The sequence below is a fragment of the Chlorocebus sabaeus genome, chromosome 22, assembly GCF_047675955.1.
Source record: "Chlorocebus sabaeus isolate Y175 chromosome 22, mChlSab1.0.hap1, whole genome shotgun sequence".
Lineage (NCBI taxonomy): Eukaryota > Metazoa > Chordata > Mammalia > Primates > Cercopithecidae > Chlorocebus > Chlorocebus sabaeus.
The window spans coordinates 27,901,746-27,926,375 of NC_132925.1; the positions used below are offsets into that span (position 1 = coordinate 27,901,746).

General features: G+C 36.5%; 1 protein-coding gene across 9 annotated transcripts in view; it reads right to left on the minus strand.

The window, feature by feature from the left end:
- Positions 1-3,847: 3,847 nt before the first annotated feature.
- CD47 (CD47 molecule) overlaps positions 3,848-24,630 on the minus strand; it is a 44,832-nt gene continuing 24,049 nt past the window's right edge. For 2 of the 9 annotated variants that reach the window (XM_007985913.3, XM_038003282.2), the window contains exons 4-11: positions 17,039-17,146; positions 15,765-15,857; positions 14,638-14,730; positions 13,759-13,851; positions 8,356-8,387; positions 7,003-7,027; positions 6,053-6,085; positions 3,848-4,079 (exon numbers count right to left, since the gene is read on the minus strand). In XM_007985913.3, the coding sequence (XP_007984104.1) occupies positions 4,075-4,079; positions 6,053-6,085; positions 7,003-7,027; positions 8,356-8,387; positions 13,759-13,851; positions 14,638-14,730; positions 15,765-15,857; positions 17,039-17,146 (482 nt within the window). In that variant the 3' untranslated portion in view covers positions 3,848-4,074. Of the gene's footprint in view, positions 4,080-4,758; positions 4,803-6,052; positions 6,086-7,002; positions 7,028-8,355; positions 8,388-10,237; positions 13,398-13,758; positions 13,852-14,637; positions 14,731-15,764; positions 15,858-17,038; positions 17,147-24,630 lie in introns of those variants that run through there. The other 7 variants (XM_007985918.3, XM_073009705.1, XM_007985915.3 and 4 more) reach the window with 6 other exon arrangements.

Genomic DNA, 24,630 nt, shown 5'->3' on the forward strand with positions numbered 1-24,630 from the left:
CATAAAAATACATTAATAAATTAAAATTTTCAGAAATGTGCTTGTGGTCTGCTGTAGCAGCAATAGAAATAGCCCAACAAAATAGCTTAAAATGTTTTATTAAGTATATATAATATTACAGGGTAATATTTACAAAGTTATGTTTTTTTTTTTAAATAAAAAAGTACCTTGGCAAAGATTGCAGATATTCAAAGCTTCAAACAGTGATAAATTGATTTCATACATATAAAAAAAAAAATCTTTAACGGTAACACAGCTGTTAAACAACTTTGGTCTTCAAATCACTGCAAAAAAATGGCTACTGACAAATAGCACACCTTTAATTGCTATGCAAAAAAGCTCTCTAGAGAGGATCTTGCACATAGCAACACTGGAGTTCTCTTTATTTAGAATGGTTAATAGATATTTATACGATGTGGGATCTAATTGTCAACAATGGCTTTTTGTAAATAATGCTCCATTTAATAAAAACAAAATGCTTTCTTCTCTCACCAGCCATGGTAACAACACTTTTAAGATTTAAGATGTTGTCTTACAGAGGAGCTTAGTACAAATGCTTTCTTTTTTTCAAAAAGAGAAATTTATGAGAAAGCTGGTTTTCAATGATCATAATTAAGAACTGTCAAAGTTAAAGGCAGAAAAACTTCCTGGTCACTCACTGCTCATCTCTTCAAAGTCACCTGGATTATCCCTATTAGTCACTGAAAATGACTTAACAAAGGACCCCCAGCAGGTGATGGCAGTTAGTAATTTTAAAATATGACACAAGTAAAACTGTTTATAAAAAAATCCCTCAACCAAATAAAATACAATAAAAGATAAACGGTTGCCCGACAATCATTTCTCCAGCTTCCAACAACAGGTAAATTAAGGAGTATGTGTTTCCACACACACACCACAGATCCCCCTTTTTGAATACCATTTTAAGACAAGAGAAACCTAGAAGGTTGATTACAGCTTAATTTTTATTATTGAGATGGAGGAGTAAACTTATCGTGTTTTGAGCTTTGTTAGTGCAAATAACAATTTGGTGGTCACTTACTAAATTGACTATAGCATCCGGAAAAAACAAGTATTTTCAATTACGGGAAAGACCGTTATTTTAATTCTGACATTCTTAGGGATTTAAACAGAATGGACCTGGAGTTTCCAGGAGAAAAATAATCACCTTTGAAGGTTTTTAGAGCATGTAAAATTTGTCAAAAAAAAAAAAAAAGACAAGAAAACTCTCGAGCTCATCCTATTAAAAAGTGATAAATCTAAATACAGCCAACTCTCAATCATTTAACTTATGTACCTAGCTTCTGATGTATGCAAAACACTGCAGGAAGAGAGAATGGAAGAAAGAAAAGCTCTAGCTATAGAAGGAATTTTAAAATCAAGGGAGAGGAGCAAGACCGAAAAACTAATAGAACTAAGCAACGATGCATAAAGTACTGTAGGAATGGTAAGTTCAGAGATAAAAGAGCAGCCACACAGATGGAGAGAGATTGCGAAGGAGAGCTGGGGGAAGGGGCAGCAGGGCTGGAGGAGAATGTTTTGAAGGAGAAGACAAATAGAATTTGGCAAAAGCAGCTGGAAAGGTTGTTGCAGAAAAGGACAAATGGTGTCACTGTGAGAACAGACAACAAATAAAACTGAATGGAAGAGTCGACAGCAGAAACTGGGATCAGGGAGTAAAAAGCATAGTATGGGACAAAACAGATACATAATGTGCAAAACATTGTCTGCAACTTAAATGTGATGCGATGGAATTTGGGAGCCATTACAAATCTGATTTAAAGAGAAGGAACTGGCCCAATGATGCCCAAGCAGGAAGACTCCTGCTGCTGTGGTCCCTTATCCAGAGAAGCTGACAACTAGTTAGAGCAAGAGTTGGTTTCATCTGGCATTTCCCCCACTACCTCTGGTGGCATTGTCTAGGGCAGTGAATGCCTCCAAAGGCAGGCAGCATTAAAGAGAACACAATGGATGGATGAGATCCAAGAGTGAACCCCAAATAAATGAGAGTTTACTACATAATAAAAGGTACAACTTTAGTTTATAAAAAATTTTACTATAAAGATTTTCATACATTTCCTAATAGGAGTTTGGATGTTTTTCAAGTCCATCTGCTTTTCCCTCGTTTCATCAAAACTGATTTTTAAAGTAACAAACTATGTTAGCAAAGTGTAAATATTTTCAGAAGGAAAAAGTGCTGCAGGAGCCATCGGATTTGTATAAAGGAATACAGCTCCCTCTATATATGTTATTAATTTGGACAGCTACACAATCAGGGAATAATATACATGTGTGTATAGATATACGTATATATAGATATACGTATATATTTGTGTATACATTTTTTTTTTTCAAGAAGAGCTGTCTTGCTAGTATGTTCAGTTTTCCGAGAGGCTTCAGCAGGTCATAAATTTAGGTTTGCCATCGGCAAACTACTTGGTCCCAACATGAAATATGACAATTAATTTGGCATAAAAGAGGCACACGGGAACATCTGATGGACTAAGAAATAACTATTATTAATGCAACTACAAATATGAATATCTCATTACACAAACAGGAAGAATTACGTATTTTTACAGGGTATTGGTGAGCAGTCAAAAAGCGTGGCGAATTACCTAAAAGTTTTAAAAGTTTTAAGTGATCAAATATTTGCATCAAATATAATTCCACCCAATAAAGAACTTTGTATTTAAATGTTTTTACTAAAAGCACAAAATTACCCTTTGCTCTCCTGTAGGTACCCCACCTTTGTCCATACAGAAGATGCATGTGCCCTTCTCATACATATGCACATACAAACACACACCCACAAACAGGTAAAAAAAAACGAGTGCTAAAAGTCTAAAAGTACTCCAGGCGGTCACAACTGTCAGAACGTTAATTTTCTTCTAACCAGGATAGGAAATGTGGGTTTTGTTTACTTTTCAATCATAGGGGAAGGGGAGTACGAGGCAGGACTACAGGAGGAAGGTGATGAATGTTTATCATGCAACATAGATACAACAGTAATAAACCCCCATTCAAGGGCTGGCCCATTGGCCTGATGGTGACACACATTTTGTTGCCATGCAGGAGACTCATAGTTCAAATTTCAATCTTGCTTTTTCATGCCCCAGATCAGAAAAGAAGTGAAGAAACACTGTAGATTTTTGCCTTCAAATCAGAGGAAGGGAATACATATGTTACAACCATAGCTATTTTTGCTGAAAAGTGTGAACAAAGTGCTCTGAGAACACGTCTGGCTCCTTCCTGCAACTGGTGCTACCGTGTCACTAGACCATGTTCAAAGAGGAGAAAAGGTGCTACATCTTGTACAGCAGAAGCAAGTAACAGGAGGACAAGACAGAGTTTCAAGGGGTTATGTGAATAAAAGGAAAACATATCCACCAACAAAAGTACCCTAAATCTGGGAAGGACCTGTTACACTGTTTGTTGAAGGGGAAATGTGGGAATGGCAACCCCCAAGAATGAGGACCACTATCTCCATCAATATCACATCATACAGAGATGGCATACAAGATGCTCCCAACCAAATTCCTGCCTGTACTTAATTTATTATTCCCTTGACCCAGAAGTGGCGGACACATCTCGGCTAATGCCATACTGCCATAACTGCCCAAAGCTGCTGTGAACCTGAGTTGGCAAAGGTTTGATGGAAGCCACTGGTTTTCATAGCTATCTCTGGGTAACCACCAGGGCAGTGCTAAGTAGTTATCACCCTGAACCAATTTAAACTGGTTACCTAGAGACCAGAGGCCCTAGGATCTGAAAGGCATCATTCTTGGAAATTGTCCATTTTACTTTTGCCCCTAATTGATGAAAAATAACAACAAAAAACTGGATCTCAATTGGGCAAACAACAAAGATCATAATTATTTTATTAACTAAATTACAGCTGCTTTGAATAAAAACTTAACTAACAATCACGTAAGGGTCTCATAGGTGACAACCAGTTACTTTTCTTGTTTCTTCTCCCCAACAGTGAATCATCAAGGCCATGGTGCTTAAACACAAGTGTATTCCTTTCACGTCTTACTACTCTCCAAATCGGAGTCCATCACTTCACTTCAGTTATTCTGGAAAATTGAAAAATGAACATATAATCACTATTCGTGTCTATTTTCTATCCATTAAAAAGTTGATGCATTAAAAAATAGTGTCAGATATATAGTATCTAAAAATTAAGAAAATACATCTGCAAAGGTCAGAGACAGAAACCAGGCGAATCATGAGCCTTTTTAATTTCAGTAAGAAAAAGGCCAATGCCAAATCAAAGTGAAAAATCAACACAGTCTGATTATCTCTGTTTGCTCGGTTGGCTGAGGAAAAGCCAAGAGATGTTGATTTTTCAAAGCAAAAGACATTGATCCTAGAATAATATTCTATAATATTCACTTTGGATCTCCACCATTCATTTAATGTAAGTAAAATAAACATCTGATCAGCTGTAGATGAAAGAGAAAAACGGTACTGACTCTGATCCCTGGGAAGCACCTTGAACCTCATTCACTGACAAGGCAGACACACTGTGAGCAATGAGCAGCTGTCAGTGGGAAGCACCCACCAGACAGACATTTTAAAAACAAATGCTGATCAGGTGAATATTAGCAAAATTAAGGGTATCTTGAAGATCATCGTAGATTTCATCACAAATATTCAAGGCAAAACTGATTTACAATATTTCTTGATGCAGTAGTTTAAAAAAGTCACATCTTAAGAGAAATTAACAAAGGAAGAGGCACTCAAGATTCTTACATTGCTTTCCTGAAAATGGAGAAAAGTTTAGTTTCTTCATACAACTACAGAACAATGATACCACCAAGGAAAAGGAAAGGACATAGAAATAAAAAAAAAAAAAAGGACATCAGACTGTAAACATTAACAAACCATGCCACAGTTACTGAAACAAACCATGCCACGCCACAGTTACTGGAACAAACCATGCCACAATTCCTGGTACCAGTTGGTTTTTTAAATGTCTTTTAGTTTATTCCTGTGAATTTATTCCTTGAAGTCTCTTTTAGGAGGGTAATGGCTTACATAACAAAACATGCTTTTAAAGGCTGTGACACAAACGTACAAAAGTAGGATCATTCTGTGACTCCATTTTGAATATATATGGTTTTAAACTTTGTTCACCAATGCATGAAGTGTTTTTAATCTTATGCAAATATTAATGGTACTTGGGGGAATATAGCTTCCTGAGTTAAATGCTGCACTTTGCTACAGAAGTGGGCAGGTAAGGTCACAGACTTTAAAACAGTAAAATATAAAGCAAACTATTTACATGACCGAGGAGTGATTATAAATATCAAAGGTAAGAAGACGTTTTTGGTAAGATAAAAACATAAACATAGTTACTAAATGCCAACAAAACTGAGGAATCATAATATGTTAAGGTAAAACCAAAATGAATGCTTGTAGCACTCAATATCTCAAACCTATGTATCTTTAAGAACAAATATATGTCTTTGAAATATTCTATAAAGATTAGAAGTTATTAGCCCAGAGTCCTTAAAAAAAAAAAAAAAGCAGCAGCATCAGCAGCAAAAGCTCAGGACAAAACATCTCTCTTTCTCTCTCTCTCGCTCTTTAATCATCTCCCAAAAGGTTAGAACCAAGCTCCTGATTGGAAAAGCAGAGATGTTAAGTCCCCATGGGTTAAATGCAACAAAATCACCAACACAAGCAAAAAAGAAACTTTGTCAAAATGATAAAGATCTGTGCCAGATTATTTATGTGCCTTATAAAAGGCATTTTACAGTCACCAGACACTGAATCTGAAAAACGTTTTACAAAAAGTGGTAATTTCTCTTTGCTGAGAGCCATACGACTGGAGTCTGATTCGTGACACCCTACAGCTTTTATAGTAGTAGTTTTGCAATTTTTAGCGAAGTAGATTTAAGTTATATACATCAAGAAATGTGAACCTTTATTATCTGACAGTGTCCCTTTTACTGAAAAAGAGCCACATTTTCAAGAAGCTTTTTTGTTTTTCAATGTCCGTGTTTTAACTGATCTATAATTATTAAGTGCAGTTTATACTTACCATCATTCATCATTCCTTTTGATTCTTTGAATGCTAGGGATTAGTAACAAGCCAAGCAGGCAGTTAGTAAGGTTCCACATTGGAAATCATTTCTAAATCAACAAATATGCCATGATATGCTAACTAGTCTACAACTCTACAGCCAAATTAATTGTAAAGCTATCATTTTATTATGTAGCCTTTTTGTGGATCATACCCACAGCATTCACAAAGGAAACAAACTTAGCTGGGAAATCAGATCTAGGTTTACAAAGAAAGGAAATGAGATGTTTTGGTCTCACTCTGTGGCAACAGCGTGTATCTTTCTAAAACGTGTAAATCAGAAATTGGAAGTAATTGGGATCCTTCTCTACTGCGGGTGTCACGCTTCATCTCAGCCAGTACCAAAAGGCAACGATCTCCTTGCCCATATAGCACTTGGCTAAGGTAAGCAACTACTTAGACACAGAATAGTGCATTTTTCCCACAGGTGAGAATATTATAAAATATTCATAATTCTTTTTTTTTTGAGATGGAGTCTTGCTCTGTCGCCAGGCTGGAGTGCAGTGGCACGATCTCGACTCACTGCAACCTCCACATTCTGGGTTCAAGCAATTCTCCTGCCTCAGCCTCCCGAGTAGCTGGGAATACAGGCGCGCACCACCACGCCCAGCTAATTTTTGTATTTTCAGTAGAGACAGGGTTTCAACATGTTGGCCAGGATGGTCTCAATCTCTTAACCTCATGATCTGCCTGCCTCAGCCTCCCAAGGTGCTGGGATTACAGGTGTGAGCCACCGTGCCCAGCCAAACAATTCTTGATGAATAATCAAGAGTAGAGATGCCAAGGCAAGAGGAAAAGAGGGAAAAAACCCTATATTCTTCCTAAGGCACAGACGGGGCATTCTACGGTTTTGTGGGCCAGTTCAAATTATGATCTGGTAAGGGATTAAGAGTGAAATAACCACATACCATTAAGGGGTTCCTCTACAGCTTTCTGAAAAATATTTAAAATATATTTACATAAAAATATAATTTATGTCATGTTCTTTTATAGTAAAACTTATATATGCTAATATTTAAACTATGTAGTAAGCAGTAAATCCTACAGTCCAAAAAAAAAAAAAAAATGAAATAAGGCTATAAATGTTAAAGCAAAGCTTGCCAAGTCTGATTAATAGTTTAGTAATAATTGCATTATTCTCTTAATATTATTTTTCTCAACAGAATTTCCCACTTCACCACTCTCAGCTCAAGAAATTCTAACTTCTAAAAATATTAAATTGCAAGCATAAATAGCAACAACAGAATAAATAATACAGTGAAGAGGTGGAAGCAAAACAGAATCATCTTTAAGTATCGCAAATTGCGCTCAGTAACCAGGAAAGAAAATGTGTTAGGATTTACAGGTCCGGTTAAGTTGCTGGCCTCTTGTGACCAACGTAGCTATGGCACCAATCTTTCTAGAATATACTCCTGTGGTCGACACACATACCCGCCCCGCCTGCCCTTTAAGCACACTGAGGCTTGTCAGGCTTAGAAGCATATGTGCCCCTTACCTCCGGCCACAGACAGAAGACTCTCTTTGGCATTCCAGATAAATCTATCATCACTCCGTAAAAGGAAGCTAAGTACAATATAATCCTTTCCAGAGCTTATCTCCACAAAATAGCCGTTGGGCCTGTCACCGTGTGATAAGTCTATGTTTATAAACATGCTTTTCTCTTAATTTATGCCCTCCTAAAATTACTCCTGTCTTGGAATTTTCTCAGATGGCTTAATAAGGTATCTAAGGTACAATGAAACCTTAAGCACAGTTTTAAGGGAAAAAATGTGTAAAACATTTGTATGGGAGGGGATCGAATCATAACTCTGAATAGATGTTTTCAGCAATATTTACATTTATTTTTATAATTATCATTTTTAATGATGTCAATTTAGTATGAATTTCTCCTCATTTTTAAGCTTGAAATTGTCATTCTGTGTATGTACATCCAATGAATCCAAGAGGTGAGGTGATATATTGGAATCAGCTTCCTTCTGATTGCAGAGATAATATAGCCATTATTCCTACTTTGCAGTTCTGGGTGTGAGAAGTCAGTACAATCTTAAGAAATCATGTATTCCATCCCATTGATACTAAAATGACCAAACACAGGTTTTAAAATAGAACTGGGTCCATTCATGCAAAGGTCATGCAATGACTTCAAACTTCTCTTAATTTGATGTGATACTAAACAGATAGCAAAATATCTCAATTACCAATTTCCTCAGTCTAATCCCTCAAATGATCATTCACAATTCATTTAATAAACTTTAACTTACCCTAGGAGGTTGTATAGTCTTCTGATTGGAAGCTGATATAAATAACAAATAAGAATATAAATTTAATAAATGAAATAAACTAAGGCATTTGGTAATGTTTAATTTTAAGATAAAATGTTCAGGGCTAAAACTAAAGGTGCCAGAGATGTTAATGAAAGAGTTCCAGCTCTGTCTATTCAAACATGCTGAATATTCTTGATTATATATACTGATTTGAAAAATGAAGCAAATAACCCACCCACATCAAATAATAAACACATTCTCTCATTTGTTAAGGCCATCTTTCCCCCAAATCAGCCACTTGTTACACTGGTTGGTGGGAAAACGCTGTCACCAACATACCCCCACTGTGGGTGCTCCATCCTCCCTCCTCTGTCTACCCAGAGTGTGGACAGAATGTGCCAGAATTTGTTCCCACTACTCCATCTCCCTTAGCTCACTGTTCCTGTTTCTTACTGCTCAGTCTCTTTCTTCACACCACTCCCTGGGTCTTTCCAGTTTCAAAGCTCCAAAGAGCTAACAAACTAAAGAAAATACTCAGATCGCTCTGAGTATTCCTGTATGTATTTCTTTTTAGCTTTCTGACTCGTGTTCTTCACTGCTTCTAAATGGATTCATTAATGAAGTTGAAGGAATATAGGACATGAGCAAAGTGACGAAAGGGAAAAGAATACCCTAGTTGGGTAGGGAAGAAGAGATAGCTTCCTTATAAAAAAACAAATGAGAAGGCCGGCCGTGGTGGCTGACGCCTGTAATCCCAGCACTTTGGGAGGCCAAGGCAAATAGATTGCTTGAGCTCAGGTGTTCAAGACCAGCCTGGGCAACATGATGAAACCCTGTCTCTACCAAAAATACAAAAATTAGCTGGCGTGGTGGTGCATGCCTATAGCCCCAGCTGCGTGGGAGGCTGAGGTGGGAGGATCTCCCCCGGCCTGGCAGGCAGAGGCTGCAGAGAGCTGGGGTCACGCCACTGCACTCCAGCCTGGGTGACAGAGCGAGACTCTGTCTCAAAAAATAAAAGAACCCAAAAAACCAAATAAATACAGAATTAGAATCCTACAGATGGAAAAGCGTCGAACAGAAACATGCCATGAACCACGCAGCAGGAGGGGGATACTACTGAACAGAGAGGTCCATTCCACTGAGACCTGGGCTGGGTGACAGCATTGGATTTTCTCATCAGCAGATCGAGGCACACCTCCAGGACTGCTCTGTGTTCCTTACTATTTATTTACCACCACTGCACAGTTGCACTCTGTTAAGCTTCTGAAGCTGGCAGGGAAAAGGGCAGGTCCTGACCCAAGGAAAGCCAATCTGTGAGCCAGCCAAAAGCTGACGAGTCTTTCTCCAACAGGAAAAATGGCAAAGGACTGGACTGACAAGTTTCTCCCCACCACTGGACTCTAAGGAGAAACAGAAAAAAGACCAGAAAGTTGGTGATGGGAAGGGAAAGTGAAAAAGAAACAGAAAGGAGGCAGGACGAGCTCAAAGTTGTAGGTAAGAAAAGCTGTCTGTGAGAAGGCATGAATAGGATAAAAAATGGGGGCATAAAGGAAAGGGTGAGCTAGCTGGCTAACAGGCAAAGAATCAAAGACAGAGGAACTCAGGGACTATAACTGACAGGAGCATCACCTTACTCTCGTGGCTGAGAGGGCAACACGATGCTTCAGCTCTTTGAGATGGAATGGATCCTTCCAGTTCCTAGACTACATACTGTCCCACCCCTGTGAGGCCCAGTTATGTATCTGAACTCATAGGAGTCCAGTCTCTGTTAGTGCCATGGGTGGCTTTAAATAGACCTCCCTTACTGTGGAGGAACCTGGGGGAGTGATCTGGTCCTTGCGTCCAAACAAGAAGCCAACCTCTTTTTAAAGTAGAACGGGGTAAAATGGGTTGGGATGCACTACATTTAGCAGCTTCCCCAATAAACCAAGCAGAAATATAGAGCTTTATTTGGGAACATCAAGATAGCTACATGTATATACAACTGAACTTCAATGAAACCATGCCTTATATCTATGTTCTACAAAGAAAAAGAGAACTAAACAGCTACCTAAATTTCTGAAGATAATATATAAGGTCAGAGATACGGTTTTAGAGTTACATTTTTGAGCTCATAAATTTACTTATCAGAATAAACATTGCCGGATGTGGTGGCACATGCCTGTAGTCTCAGCTACTTGGGAGGCTGAGGTTGGAGCATAGATTGAGCCCAGGAGCTTAAGGCCAGCCTGGTCAACATAATGAGACCCTGTCTCTAAAAACAAAACAAAACAAAATAGAATATTGCTAACTGCCAAGTAACTCCTTTTCTTCCCTAATAATGTGTAAAGAATAGTTTCTAGTTCTAAATCTCACATCCAAGGGATGTCACATTTGGCTGTCCCATTCTGAAAAAAGAGATTTATGAAGAACGGTACTTCAAAGGGACATCAGTCAGTTGTGATCCCTCTAAATATTATAAAACCAAATAGTGTAGAAGTTAATTTCACCTGAGTTAATTCTCTCCAATATGGATATAACCCATGTGACAAAAGAATTATTATGATTAAGCTGCTGCTATCATAAGCCTAAGACATTGACAGCCATATACATATATTTTTTTAACCACAAGCCTTAAGCATTCCATACGAGCTTACTTGCAGTGCTTCTTGATTTGTTCTTCTCTCCCTGAAACATCTGACTCCATGCCATAAATATATTTTCAGGGTTTAAATTTTTCAAAAACATTTTTTCTACTGATACCAAATTTACCTCTCAAATTGAACAAGAAAATATCTGAATTTATACTTATACATACATATAAATTCTACATGTACATTCTGCATCTGCATCATTCTAAAATATCTGGGATGTTGTGGTAAATATGGTTCTTACTGCTACTAGATTGATTTGTATCAAAACACTATATGCCCTTATATTGAACTAACTGGTAATAGCTTTAAAAATGAGAAAGCACTGACCCTTATAATCATATAAACGTTCTCTACAAACAACAAGCCCAACTTTAGTGAGTTTGGTTAGTTGCTTGTAATCTTTTCTATGCTTTCACATTAAGTTATTGTGCCCAGTCCTTTGTCTCATCTTATAAAATTAAAATGCTTCCAATAAAAGAAAAAAAAATACAACAGTTAAAAAAATTTAAAAATAGAAAGTGAAAGTCACTTTCACAGAAAGTTGTAGAAAGTGAAAGGCCTACTCTTTAAAATAAAAATTAAGGCTACAAATTTAAAGTTGGAAATAATAAAAATTATAAAAGTTAAAAATCTCATAGTGACATTAACTTCTTCTTGAAGAGAAAGCTTGGATTTTTAACTATCTGAGGATTTTATTGCATTTAAATCAGAGCACAATCATTAGAGTTTTCTAAAATAGAACACGTGCAATGAGTAAAAATTGTTTTGGAGACACTTAAAATTTTAACTTCCTAATACAAACGCTCAAATTTGCAACCTTAATGTAACATAGATTCAGATTTACACAGTCAGATTATATAAGCAAACCATATTAATGTTCCTCCTAGTCTACCACATTATCTAAAGAGCAACTTTCCTGTACCTTGTCTCTTCTTGCCTTTCAACTGACCGTAGGTGTCCCTCTGAACTCTGGCATCAGACAAGTTGATTTAAAAAGTTAACTTAGGATACTATCAATAAAATTAGGACACTATCAATAAAATTGCACTAAATTTTAAACATATAGCATAAATTTTAGCATATAGTATACTTATATGCTAACCTATGACAAAGAAAAAATAATTTGGGGTACTTGTCAGGATTTCAGTCATTTTAATTTTAATGTCAGAACAGTGACAGGTACAGTAGAGTGGTTTCACAGGCTTGGAGGAATGTAAGTCATGGAGAAGGCAGGAGAGTGAGGTTAAGGAGGTGGCAGATAGACAATGCTTAGTTCCACTTGAGGCATTGTCACCAGACCTGCTAGCAACTGTACTGAAGATCATTCTATGCTAGATATGGAAGGTATGGGGTGGCATGAGAGTAAAAGGGAGGACAACCCAGATAGTGAGGAAAAAATAAGAGCGTGCTGCCCATCAGCCAAAGGTATCTAATACTAATTCACCAGAGTTGTATGGATACTGCAAATCACACACTATTCTCAGGCATTCGTGGGGAGCAACAAAACCAGGAGTGTCATCTTCCAGAACCAGACACATGGTGATTGGAAGATGTAGCAAAAATAGAATATGCACCAACATTCAAGATGTTCACTGTAGCTACCACATGGATTCCATTCTGCTTTAGATGTCTCCATTGTATTTTATGGCATTATGTGGTATAAAATTAGAAAATTTCATTGAGCAACAACTAAGACTTATGAACTCATATGCTAAAGATAGGTAGATTTTGGTTAAGTATTTTATTTATCTAATAAGCATTAATTAAAGAAAGACACAGAATATATGACAGAATTGAATTCAATTACCAAGAATCAAAAGTTCAGAAATAAAGGTAAAATTTTTTCGAAACTATTATGTGAGTCATATGGGAAATTATTTGACTATAACAATTCAAGTTTTGTATTAGTTTTTAGAAACATATACAGCAAAGTTTACCTCCAGCAAAGCAGAAACACTATTTTTTTACTCCATTAATTTATAACTTTGGATTATTAAGAGTATGTTTTATTTCATAAAAAACATAATTTTTTTAAAAAGGGAAACTGATATAAATGACATTATCGGGAACATCTTGAGCTTAGGTAAGATAACATTAGTTTCAGGCACAATTAAAAATATCTCTCTGTGTGCACATATCTCAATAAAAACAAGAATTTATGTAGAAACATTACTTGAAAATTGGCAGATTAAATATAAAAGTTAGAAACAATGAAGTAAATTCCATACTTATTAATAATTTAATAATTGATTTTAAAAGGAGTAAGTCTAAATTTTGAAACTCAATGTTTTCATAATTTGGTTTTAACTAGAACTGTTTTAAAGTCATGCATTAGAGGTCACTGTTCTTTAAATGAACAAAACTGATAGATTGTGAATCTTCATTCCTGTCTAGGGGTGTCTATGTCTGCAAGAAAAAGAGCAAGTGATAAACAAACAGGTCTCTGCAGGAGAGCTCTACACAGGAACACTGCAACAATTACAACTCCTATTCTATCACTTAACATGGATCCTCAAAGATCGCTCCCCTTTTACTTAGTATAAAAAGATACACATTATAATAGATAAAGCCATTTTCTTTAAACTAGTTTGAAAACCAAACTTTTCATTAATCCTATATATCTTCCACCCTCTTTAATTACCCTCAAATCATTCCAATTGTATTTTCTGATTTTTGGTCTTAAACTGGAAGAACAAACTAAAAAGCATTTTCTAAGTGATATATCCGAAATTACTGGCATAGGTTAATGAAAATAAGATTGACTTACCCACAAATTTCATATAAACTAGTCCAAGTAATTGTGCTAGAGCTAAGATACTCAAACCTGAAATCAGAAGAGGGCCATGCATTGGTATACACGCTGTAAAAAAAAAAAAAAAAAAAAAAAAAAAAATTCTGTATTAGAAAAGCATATGAAACAACTTACTAAAAAACAGTAATAATCCCAAGATTTAAGAGTTATTCTAATGATCAAAAAACAAAAAGTATCCATATATGTTTATTAACTTAACCAGTAAAATGACTCAAAATTATTATAAGAACAAAGCCCTCCTTTGCATAACACATACCTTATCATATCAAGAAATGGGAACTAGTGTTTCAAGTCTAAGGCTCCAACCAATTTGAGCCCAGTTATTTTAAAAGTTCTTCCATAAATACAGGCATATCAGTTTGGGTGCTAGAACAATCAGCCACCAAGTCATATATACAGCTAATATCTTTGTAGCAAGGAGGAAAGCACTATTACCACTGGGGTAAATTGGAAGTTTAAAAAGAAAAGCTCAGAATGCTAAATGCTGTCAAGTATATGAATAAACAAAAACTCTTATTTATTGGTGGTGATAATACAAAATGGTACAGCCATTTTGATACAGAGAGTTTGGCAGTTTATTACAACATACTCTTAACATACAGTCCAGTAATTGCACTCCTTGGTATGTGCTCAAACAGAACTGAAAACTTATGTCCACACAAAAGTATGTATTTGAATGTACTTTCCACTCAATTTTGCCATGAACCAAAAACTGCAATAAAAAAAAAATCAAGTCTATATATTTTTAAAACGAGAGAAAGAAAAAGAAGAAAAAGGAAGAAGAGCTCTGTCCAAGAGTAACCCAAATTAGGTCTACAGAAAGATGACTCTTACCCGCAATACAGAGACTCAGTCCAACCACAGCGAGGATATAGGCTATCACCTGAATAACCAATATGGCAATGACGAAGGAGGTTAATCCAATCGCTGGAGGAAGGAAAAGGATGTAACAGAAGCGTGTCAAGAGTATTTAAAAAGCAATCACCTCCACTTGCATTTGGTATAATCAGGGATCTCCTAAGACCAAAGACTGTTCATTGTCTTTGGTCTTAGGACCAAAGAGCTCATTGTCTGATGGTAGATGTTAGCTCAGTGATCTAACCATTCCACACAAGTAGTCAGCTCCAAATTCACACATTCAGCAGCCTTTAATTTTCACAGTCAGCTAAGCTGGACTGGAAGTTTTTACCCTAAATCTTAGAACAATGCTGCTTTTACCACACTCGTGCATTTTACAATATGAACGGCTATTATGCATGGCTTCTCCACATGCACACAGAATTGCTCTTGCTGAGAGAACCATTATGCAAATCCGTGACTGTAAACATCATGCTCTCTATCTCTAGATCTGTCATTTTATAACAAACTAATACCTTTCCAATGTACAACAAGCCAGAGAGAGGCTCTAAGACCAAGTGTTAAATGTGACTCTTTAATCGTAATAACTAAATATGGTAGTGATCTACTTTCAAAATGCAGTGTAAATGATACTGATTATAGTTTGGATATCCATACCATCTTTTAAAACTACAGTATTAAGGTTTGCTAATAATTAAAACAAGTATGTTTCTACTATTTGTGATTCATAATTCCATTTTATAGAACCAGTCTTCTTAATACAGAAGCAGAAGCTTAGCAAAAGAGAAAGACTGTTTTGCATCCACTTATAACTTCAAAAAACTGAAATTAGAATATGAAAATAATCATTAAGAAATGATATGGCATAATGTAAAATTATGCTGATTGGCATCAAATACATACGAAAATCACTTTTTACAAAATAGCTAACCTAGAATAAACTTAAAGTTAATATGAATGGGAAAATGTCACTAAGAATAGCATGAAAAATCTTTTAATAAACCAACTTTTATTGAGTTGTAAAAAAACTATGAGTATTTTCACCAAAACTACTGTTTTGTAAATGAAAAAGGTAAAGTCATACTGTAACAACAAATACTCACCTGTACTAAACACATAGTAGTGAAGTAATATTAATATCCCTGTAGAAGTCACAATTAAACCAAGGCCAGTAGCATTCTTTAATGAATATTCACCTGTCAATAAATAAAAACATTTAAAATATTTTCCTGCATACTTTTTAAATGTACTATCTAAATTCTACACTTAACAACTGTGAAAATTTAAAAAATATACGTTTCCCTGAAAACCTCATACAAAGTTAGTGACTATTTTTTCATTAAGACCAAACTTAAAACATCTAAATCTCAACACTGAAGTTTCAACATGCTGAAACCATGAATTGGCTCTGCCTCCTTCTTAACTAGCTTACAGAATTCCAGATGAGAAACTGTGTATTCATCATTCACCGTTCCCTTCATTTGCTGTGTTCAGTATGTCCCAAAGTCAACTCAACTGTTCTTTCAAGTTGTCTTCTGAATCCACCTCCTTCCTCCCGTTGTCTTCACTAACTTCAGATACCAACAGAGCTGCCAAGCCCATGTTCCTAAGCATTACATCTGTACTGCATTCTTCTCCAGAAACGATGGTGTGCTATAGTTATCAGGTTGAGTCCCAGCTTTCCTTTGCTTTTCTTGTGCTACATTTCCTTATTTCCCACTCACATTCCCATTCTCCAAATGCAACTGCCAATTTCCACCTTCATTCCACTTTCATGTCTTGGCCAATGGAGTTTGCCTCTGTAGTGAGTTGAATGATGGCCCTAAAGTTATTTCTACCTCCTAATCCCCAAAACCTGTGAATATTACCTAATAAAGCAAAAGAGTGAATACTGCATTATATGGCAAAAGATATGATGAAGTTAAGGATCTGGAAGGAGGAGCTTACCCTGGATTATATGAGTGGGCTCTAATTCCAATGACAAATGTGCTCGTAAGAGAGAGGCTGAGGGAGATTTAACAAAAACACACAGGCAAAGACATAGAGGAAGGAGAAGGCAATGTGACCAGAGAGGCAGAGGGTGGAGTTATGCTGTCGCAACTAAGGAATGATAAACACCGTCATTCTTTAGCAAATTCCAGAAGCTAGAAGAGGCAAGAAATGGATTCTTCCCTAGAGCCTTGAGAGGGAGTATCGCCCTGAAGACATCCTGATTTCAGACTTATGGCCTCCAGCGTGGAGAGGGAATTGCTATTGTTTAAGCCACCCAGTTTGCAGTCATCTGTTCCAACAGCCCTAGGAAACTAATGCAGCCCTCCTCACCTTGGCATGCACTCATCTACCGTCTGTGTTCCTGCCTAGGAACTGCACATCTTACCTGGGACGAAAAGAATGGCTCCAACAATGACAATGACAGTGATCATCAGTCCAGCAACAAGTAAAGCAATCGTTTTCTCATCCATACCACCGGATCTATATTTAAGTGCTTAAAAAAGAAAAACAAAGAATTACATGAACTCAATCACAAGTGAAGCCATTTTAATAACTTATACAGAGACAAAGTGACAAAAGTACTATAACATAATAACTTCTGAGGAACAACTCCTTCATATCATCAAGTCACCTCACATCTCTTTCACAAGCAAATGGATACTGTCACAGCGTATAAATATGGATGGTGAATTTATAGGTGACACTTTATTTTCCTACACTAACAAATGAGGTTCTATACATCAGTCTTTCTCGGTTGATGTATTACTAATATCTTGAGCTAGATAAGTTTTCTGGGGGAGGGGGGACACTGCTCTGCATAATACAGAATATTTAGGAGCATCTTTGGCCTGTACATACTAGATGCTAGTAACTGGATGCCAGTTATGTCAGTCAAACTGTTTTCAGACATTGTCAATGTCCCCTGACAAGCAAAACCACTCCAGACTGAAAACACAGCACTGAGGTACGTAATACTAATGGGAAACAACAGGTTAATTAACAATATTGAGAAAAAGAGAATTTTGTTCCACCTTATATAAAATTAGTAAACCATCTGGAAATCTGGTTATTTTGTTTTGAAAAAAATGACAGAATAAAACTGGGCAAATTACACCCTTGTGAAATCCTGATGAAGAAAAAAAGCTTAAATTGTTCAACTAAAATATTTTAATAAAAACAAACTGCAAAGACTCAACAGGATTCATCATACATGTTATTGTTTCTGCTGCTAGCTCTACTGTCATGTATCTCGTACCTCCTCTGAAAGACAAATGGAATAGATCAATCTGCAAATATTAGTTCTTTTACTATATATGAATCTTTTAAATTTTGGTTAACATTGAAGTTGATTTTTTTCACTAAGGAAGTCGTTTAAGGTAACCTAAAAGCAAACTGAGTAGCAGAAAGAAACAGTGTGTCACTGAAATGCTTCTGTGTGTTATCCACATAGAGATATTCTCTATGCCAGTAATCAATGGGTGACTGTTATGAAGGGAAAAATATTTTAAATGTTATATTTAGCATTTAGGTTTTTTCTTCTGCAGTGACAAACATTAAATAAAGTAAAAGCAATAATAAGCCCCTAAATGATCATGATAAAAATCTATGTTTAAGGTATATGACAGGTACCTAAATATTTTTGGAATTTCTATCTACCCATACTTTATAACCTCAATTTTAGTCTCTTCACAGGGAGATAAGTCCTAAGCAATAAATAAGCAATAAATAACCAATTTATTAATGTGGATACTCAGAGTAACTGAAATCCACATTAATAAGAGAAGAGAATTCATATTAATCAGAAAACATCCTTTAGCAAGTTCCCCAAGTTTTTATTTGATTCGTTACTTCCGCCCAGCCCTGGGATTTATGTGCCTAATAGTCATAGCCTTGCCTTCTTATAAGGCACAGAGTTTTTACAGCTTCCCTATTTTCTAGGCTAAAATGCTGGCTAGAATGAAACTGAGTGTGTAAGTCACAAAAGGCGCACACACAGAAAAAGGAACTTTCTCTAGATATATGTCACATTTTCCATTTTAATCCCATATATATTGTGATCTAAATAGAGCTTGAAGGTTCTGCAAAGGGTTATAAAATAGAAGCTGTTTCAAACGCACCTCACAATCAATCAAACATTCATAAGAAACTCTTCCAGGTTTAAGTCAATGCATAAAAGAGCTACTAAGATCAAGCAACAAGAATTTGCCTTAGAGTACAGTATAATTTCATAGAAAAAGGTTGACTTACGTTCTTCTTCTATTTTCTTTCTCTTTTTTTTTTTTTTTTTTGAGACAGAGTCTCTTGCTCTGTTACCAAGGCTGGAATGCAGTGGCACAATCTCGGCTCACTGCAACCTCTGCCTCCCAGGTTCAAGTGACTCTCCTGCCTCAGCCTCCCAAGTAGCTAGGACTATAGGCACGTGTCACCACGCCCGGCTAATTTTTGAATTTTTTTTTTTTTTTTTTTTTTTTAGTAGAGACGGGGTTTCACCATGTTGGCCAGGCTGATCTCCAGCTCCTGACCTCATGATCCGCCCGCGTCGGCCTCCCGAAGTGCTGGGATTACAGGCATGAGTCACTGCTCCCAGTAACTTACATCCTTCTTAATAAAAATAAGAGTTTGAATCTCATATAAAATTTATCCTCTTTAGGCTTAGAAGAGCTGTTACAGGAGAAAACAGTGCGAACAATAGCAACAAAAATAGAACACCACAAAATACTACCATAGACAGGGTTCTATCATAAAATGGTCTGTCTCCCTTTGAATATAAGTACACTATATATTGGAAGTAGCTTTGGTTCCTGTTGATTAGTTCAACTACTACTTGTTTTCCAGGCCACCTTAACCTTTTCCTTAAATTAAGCGGCCATTTCCAACAAATACACACGTTGAGGATCCCAAGTGTGAAAAAATCTGAAATCCAAAACACTCTGGTCGCAGGATGGACACTCCACTGGTCTCTGTGGGGTCTACCTAATAACTACAGGCAATGAAAGAGTATCTCCAGGTTTTCTTCAGTGAATCTTCAGAAAGAGTTTCTTTTGGCTCATTTTCTTTGCTAGCATAGCCACATTTCAGCAGGTACCATGGCAAATGTGGGGTAGGTATCTTGTTGCTAGCCCAGTCGTCAAATTTCTCAGTGTAGCGAAAGGGCAAGGAATTTGATACAATAGATACCATAGAACCCAATAACCTCAAGGATCTTATTGATCTTTTCTTATCCTTCAATAAGTGGATTTATCCTTATTTACTGTATGTATCAAAACATTAAATGCAACAAAAAAATAAATTCAATTCTCCACTTAGTATTAAGACAAAAATAACTTAATGTGTTCTTAACAGCAGGCTCTTATCAAATTTCCTAGTATGATTTTCAGACTGCTTGGCAAGGCAATCTATGTAATTTTTAAAATCTGCGTGCTCTTAAGGATTCCCCTCAGCTACAGCTACTGAAATCAATACACAAAATAAAGTACATGAGAAATAATAGTAGTTACACGCTTAACAAAAAATTTATAACCTTAGTGCTTAGCCTGACACAGGAAAACCAAGTATCAGGGGAGGCAATATAACATTTTTGTGAACAAATTAGGTATTCTAAAATTTTCTTTTATATGTTCTATAAAATAATCAGTAACCAAAAGCAGGCTACTTCTCAGAAATCTGTTGGGTTGGTTCATTCGTTTGTTCTACAAATATTTACTGTGTACCTACAATGTACCAGCCCCTTCTGCTAGTCTGCATCAAGGAACAAGTAGAAGATTACTTAATTTGACAATAATTGATTGAGCACTATCAATCTGTATGACAATCACTATTCTAAATGCTGACGGTGAACATAAAAAGCAAACACAAGGCCTGCCTCAAGGCCCTTACATTCTAATGGGTGAGTGTGTGTGTTTGAGGGCAGGAGAGTGTGAGTGATGAGTATGTTACTCCCAAAACTTCTTTCCCAGTTAAACAGATGGTGAAGGCCTACTCTAGTCTAAGAAAATTCCTTTATGCATTTAATCTTTCAAATTCATGCAGATGAAGCAATGACATGTCCCTCTAGCTGCCTGAGAAAACAGCTAATGTTATGGATGGACAAGAAGGTGTTCTGATTTTGTGACTGATAGACAGCACATATAAGATAAAATGCAGGTTGTGACTGATGAAATCTAATGAAATTACCAAGTCAACTTGGGGATAAAATCAAGTCTATCATGTTAAGTTTCCATGACACCCCAAAGACTGGAGCTGACAAACCCATATAGGCTCACACAGACTGCAGTCCATCCAAGGAAACCCAAAACCCAAGAATTTAATGCCTGCCCAAAGACATGACATTTGGAGTGACTGGTAAGTAAGGAGAGAGACAGGAAGGCTTACCAGGCTGATGCGTATCAGACTAAGAATAAATCATAAAGAAAGATGGGTTTGATTTCATTATTATAGTGCTGTTTTCTGATAACTCTAGGAAAGTAATTTTAGAATCTTTTTCATATCTGTTGAGCTGTAAATGAATATTGTTTTCAGTGCAGAATAAAGCGCATCTGACACCTTTACACATAAAATTACAATTTCATTTTTTAAATTATTTAAATTTAAATTACTATTTTTCAAATATCTAATACACTTATTTAACACACACAAGCACACACAAATGAAAGCTTCTGAAACCGGTACTGGGAAAAAAATGAACATTAATACCAATTATAAACTGGTTACTTGACAGAAGGCAAGTTAAATAATTTTATAATAAACTCCATACACTATCCAACTTGCTCTGATGAAACAATTTTGTCACAATGAATACTGACTAGACATTAGTCTATAGGATAGAGATAAAAGAGCCCAGGCTTTGTGCATCAAGTACTTTGAACATAAAAGATGAAAGAAGAGGATGTCCAACAGACCAAACTTCCTTTTTTTCATTATCAACTTTCCCTGCCTTGTGGATTTCACAGTTTTAGAGTGTATGGAGAAAGCTGTGATGTCTGGATTTGGAAAAGGTCAAGGGATTTCTACAAAAGAGTAAAATGCTGAGCTATAGATTTGTTCAATTCCTCCTACAATAAAATCAGCACATAATCACATTAATAACAGAATGTGCTCATTATATGGACAGGACCAAGGGAAAGCACTGGGAGTTCAAGATTATTGAATAGAATTCACAGTAAGGGGCCAGGCACATGGCTCATGACTGTAATCCCAGCACTTTGGGAGGCCAAGGCAAACGGATCATGAGGTCGGGAGTTTGAGACCAGCCTGGTTAATATGGTGAAACCCAGTCTCTACTAAAAATACAAAAATTAGCCAGGCGTAGTGGTGCACACCAGTAGCCTACAGCTACTTGGGAGGCTGAGACAGAAGAAATGCTTGAACCCAGGATGCGGAGGTTGCAGTGAGCCAAGACCACGCCACTGCACTCCAGCCTGGGTGACAGAGAGAGACTCCATCTCAAAAAAAAAAAAAAAAAAGAATTCACAGTAAACATAATAACAAAGTCTTATTATCAGGGGCCATCAACCAGGTCACAGAATGATTCTTTGTGATAATATTTATTGTATATTTTACTTTCTTGCATGGAAATATCCTAGTCCAAGTTAGGATATGTCTTCACTTTTTCAGAATAATTTTTCTAATCTATGAAGAGATTTCCTGTTCCATTACTTATTTTAAATATGCTTTCATGGCCGAATTACTTTCATTATTAAGCTGTCCTCAAGTCAAAACTCAAGGACTTAATAGGATCTCAAGGTAGTATAATGAGAACTTTTTTCCTTGAATTTTCTAACAATGATTTCTACAGGAACATCTACTCAAAGACATCTGGGCCATAACCAAAATCTCTGTGGAATAATTTTGCGTAAGGTGGGGAAAGTTGAAAAAAATTAAAGATGCCTAGAATACACAATTTTAAATTTGGAATCAATTACAGCAGTCCTCACTTTGCACTATTCTGATAGGAATTCCAGTTACCATGGTTTAATCAAATAAATTCCTCACAAATAGTCCAAATTTCAATTACCACAATATATTAACTGAGTAACTGCATGAAGTACAACTTCACTGCTATTTCTTCAGTTCAAAAATAACTATGTAAACAGCAGATGCCCCATCATGATCAGTGGTCAATCATGTCACTTCTTTTGAAGACTGTTGGTGACTAGTCACTGTACATCTGACATTTAGGTCATGCACAGACAGCAAAGTATGGAGTTTTGTTACCTCCTTGTTTCCCAGTGATAAACCCATGTGACATTTTATAATGGAGAAATCAAAAGAGGAAACTAGGCAAGAAACATGAAAGAGTAAAGAAATAAAAACTGACAAATGCTGGGAGTGAAATTTGAATAGACCATAAACGGAATAAGAGAAGAAATAGCTGATTGTGGGAATGTTGACATTACTGCAATGCAAGAAACTCTAGAGACGAAGCCAGAAGAACTCAGCGAAGGTGGACTTACTGATATAAATGAGGAAAGTGAGGAGGATGTAACAAAAAGAATAAAGCTGTCCCAGAGGAAGTGACTGGCAATAAAATAAACTTTAAACATTCAAAAACATTAAAGGAATTCTTTCATGACATTGAGAGTGCAAAGGATAAAACGGTAGAAACTGATCCAAACTTAGAAAGGGGTATGACAATTCACCAAGCCATAGAGAAGACACTTGCTCTGTATCCAAAGTTATAAAAGAACACACAAGTGTTGTTCAAACTACTCTTGATAACACACTTTCATTCTCAATGTTTCTAATGATTTAATTTACCACATACTAAATACTAGCTTTACTATTTTTCATTTCTCAATGTCATTGTTATTGATAATAACAGAGTTTTTAAGGTTTTAACAAAAAAAATTTTTAAGGTCATGGAACAATACAATAATAGTTTTTCCCATTCATTGTGAAGATTGTTTTGCAGAGTTTCAGCTTACATGGTCATGTTTATGGTCTTGCAGTTTTGTGCGAAGCAAGTATTGCCTGTATAAGACACAGTTATAAAGGCAAAGAAAGAACAGACAGACCTATCTCAAAGAATTTCAAAATGTTAGCCAGTTCTTTACATACAGTTGGACCTTAATCCTGCAGGAACTGGAGCTGTAGGTGGACAGAACTTAAAATGATATCAAAGAGTGAGAAAGAAGAATCCTGAAAATCAGCCAGGAACTTAATTGTCAGTAGAGTGGCAAACTGAGTTGGTGTAGTTTTCAGAACACAAACAAAGCGTGTTAAATGCAATACTATCAGTTAAGGCTTGGTGTCTGATTCTAGCAATCTCAGAGTCGTTTGCTAAGCATAGAGATTCTGCTTAAAAGTTCCTAAGTTAAAGCTAAGCTAAAGATGAGGGTATTCAGGAACATTTCCCTGTGAGAGGCCTTTATCTTTGACACATGGTCCAGGGCTCACCAAGTCCTGGCTGGGCTCTGGGAGTTTAGGAGTCTTCTTGGGCTTCTTCCTCAGGAGGGCCAATGGCATCCCTGAGATATCATTCAAGATACAGCTCTGGTATAAAGAAACTCTTTCTCCTCAGTGAGCAAACGAGGGCATAACCTGCTGCCTTTACTGAGAGTTTAGCCTGGTAAAGGTCCAGGTTTTGTCTTGGACCACAGAGTCTCACATGCAGAGCTGGAAAAACCACTGAGAGAAATTCCCTGTAGCCAAGTACAGACCACAAATGGTAATCAGGAAAAGTGAAAGAGAACTAGAAATCTATAAAATAAAAGTCATGGGTCTGAGTTATTATGAATGCTTTAGGGGCTTTACCATACTGGATTCTAAAAAACATACATCGAAGCAGGTGGAAAATAGAGGTGCTTTCGGTTTCTATTTGGTGGAATGCTCAGGCCATCAACAGGAGGCACTAACAGAAAAGTTAGATTTGGATCCATGACTATCTCGAAGATGTGACAAAGGACAGGATGCACATACATACATGCCTCCCTGGCTGCAATGACTTAAATGTGGGTGCTACAAAGCCAGGGCAATATG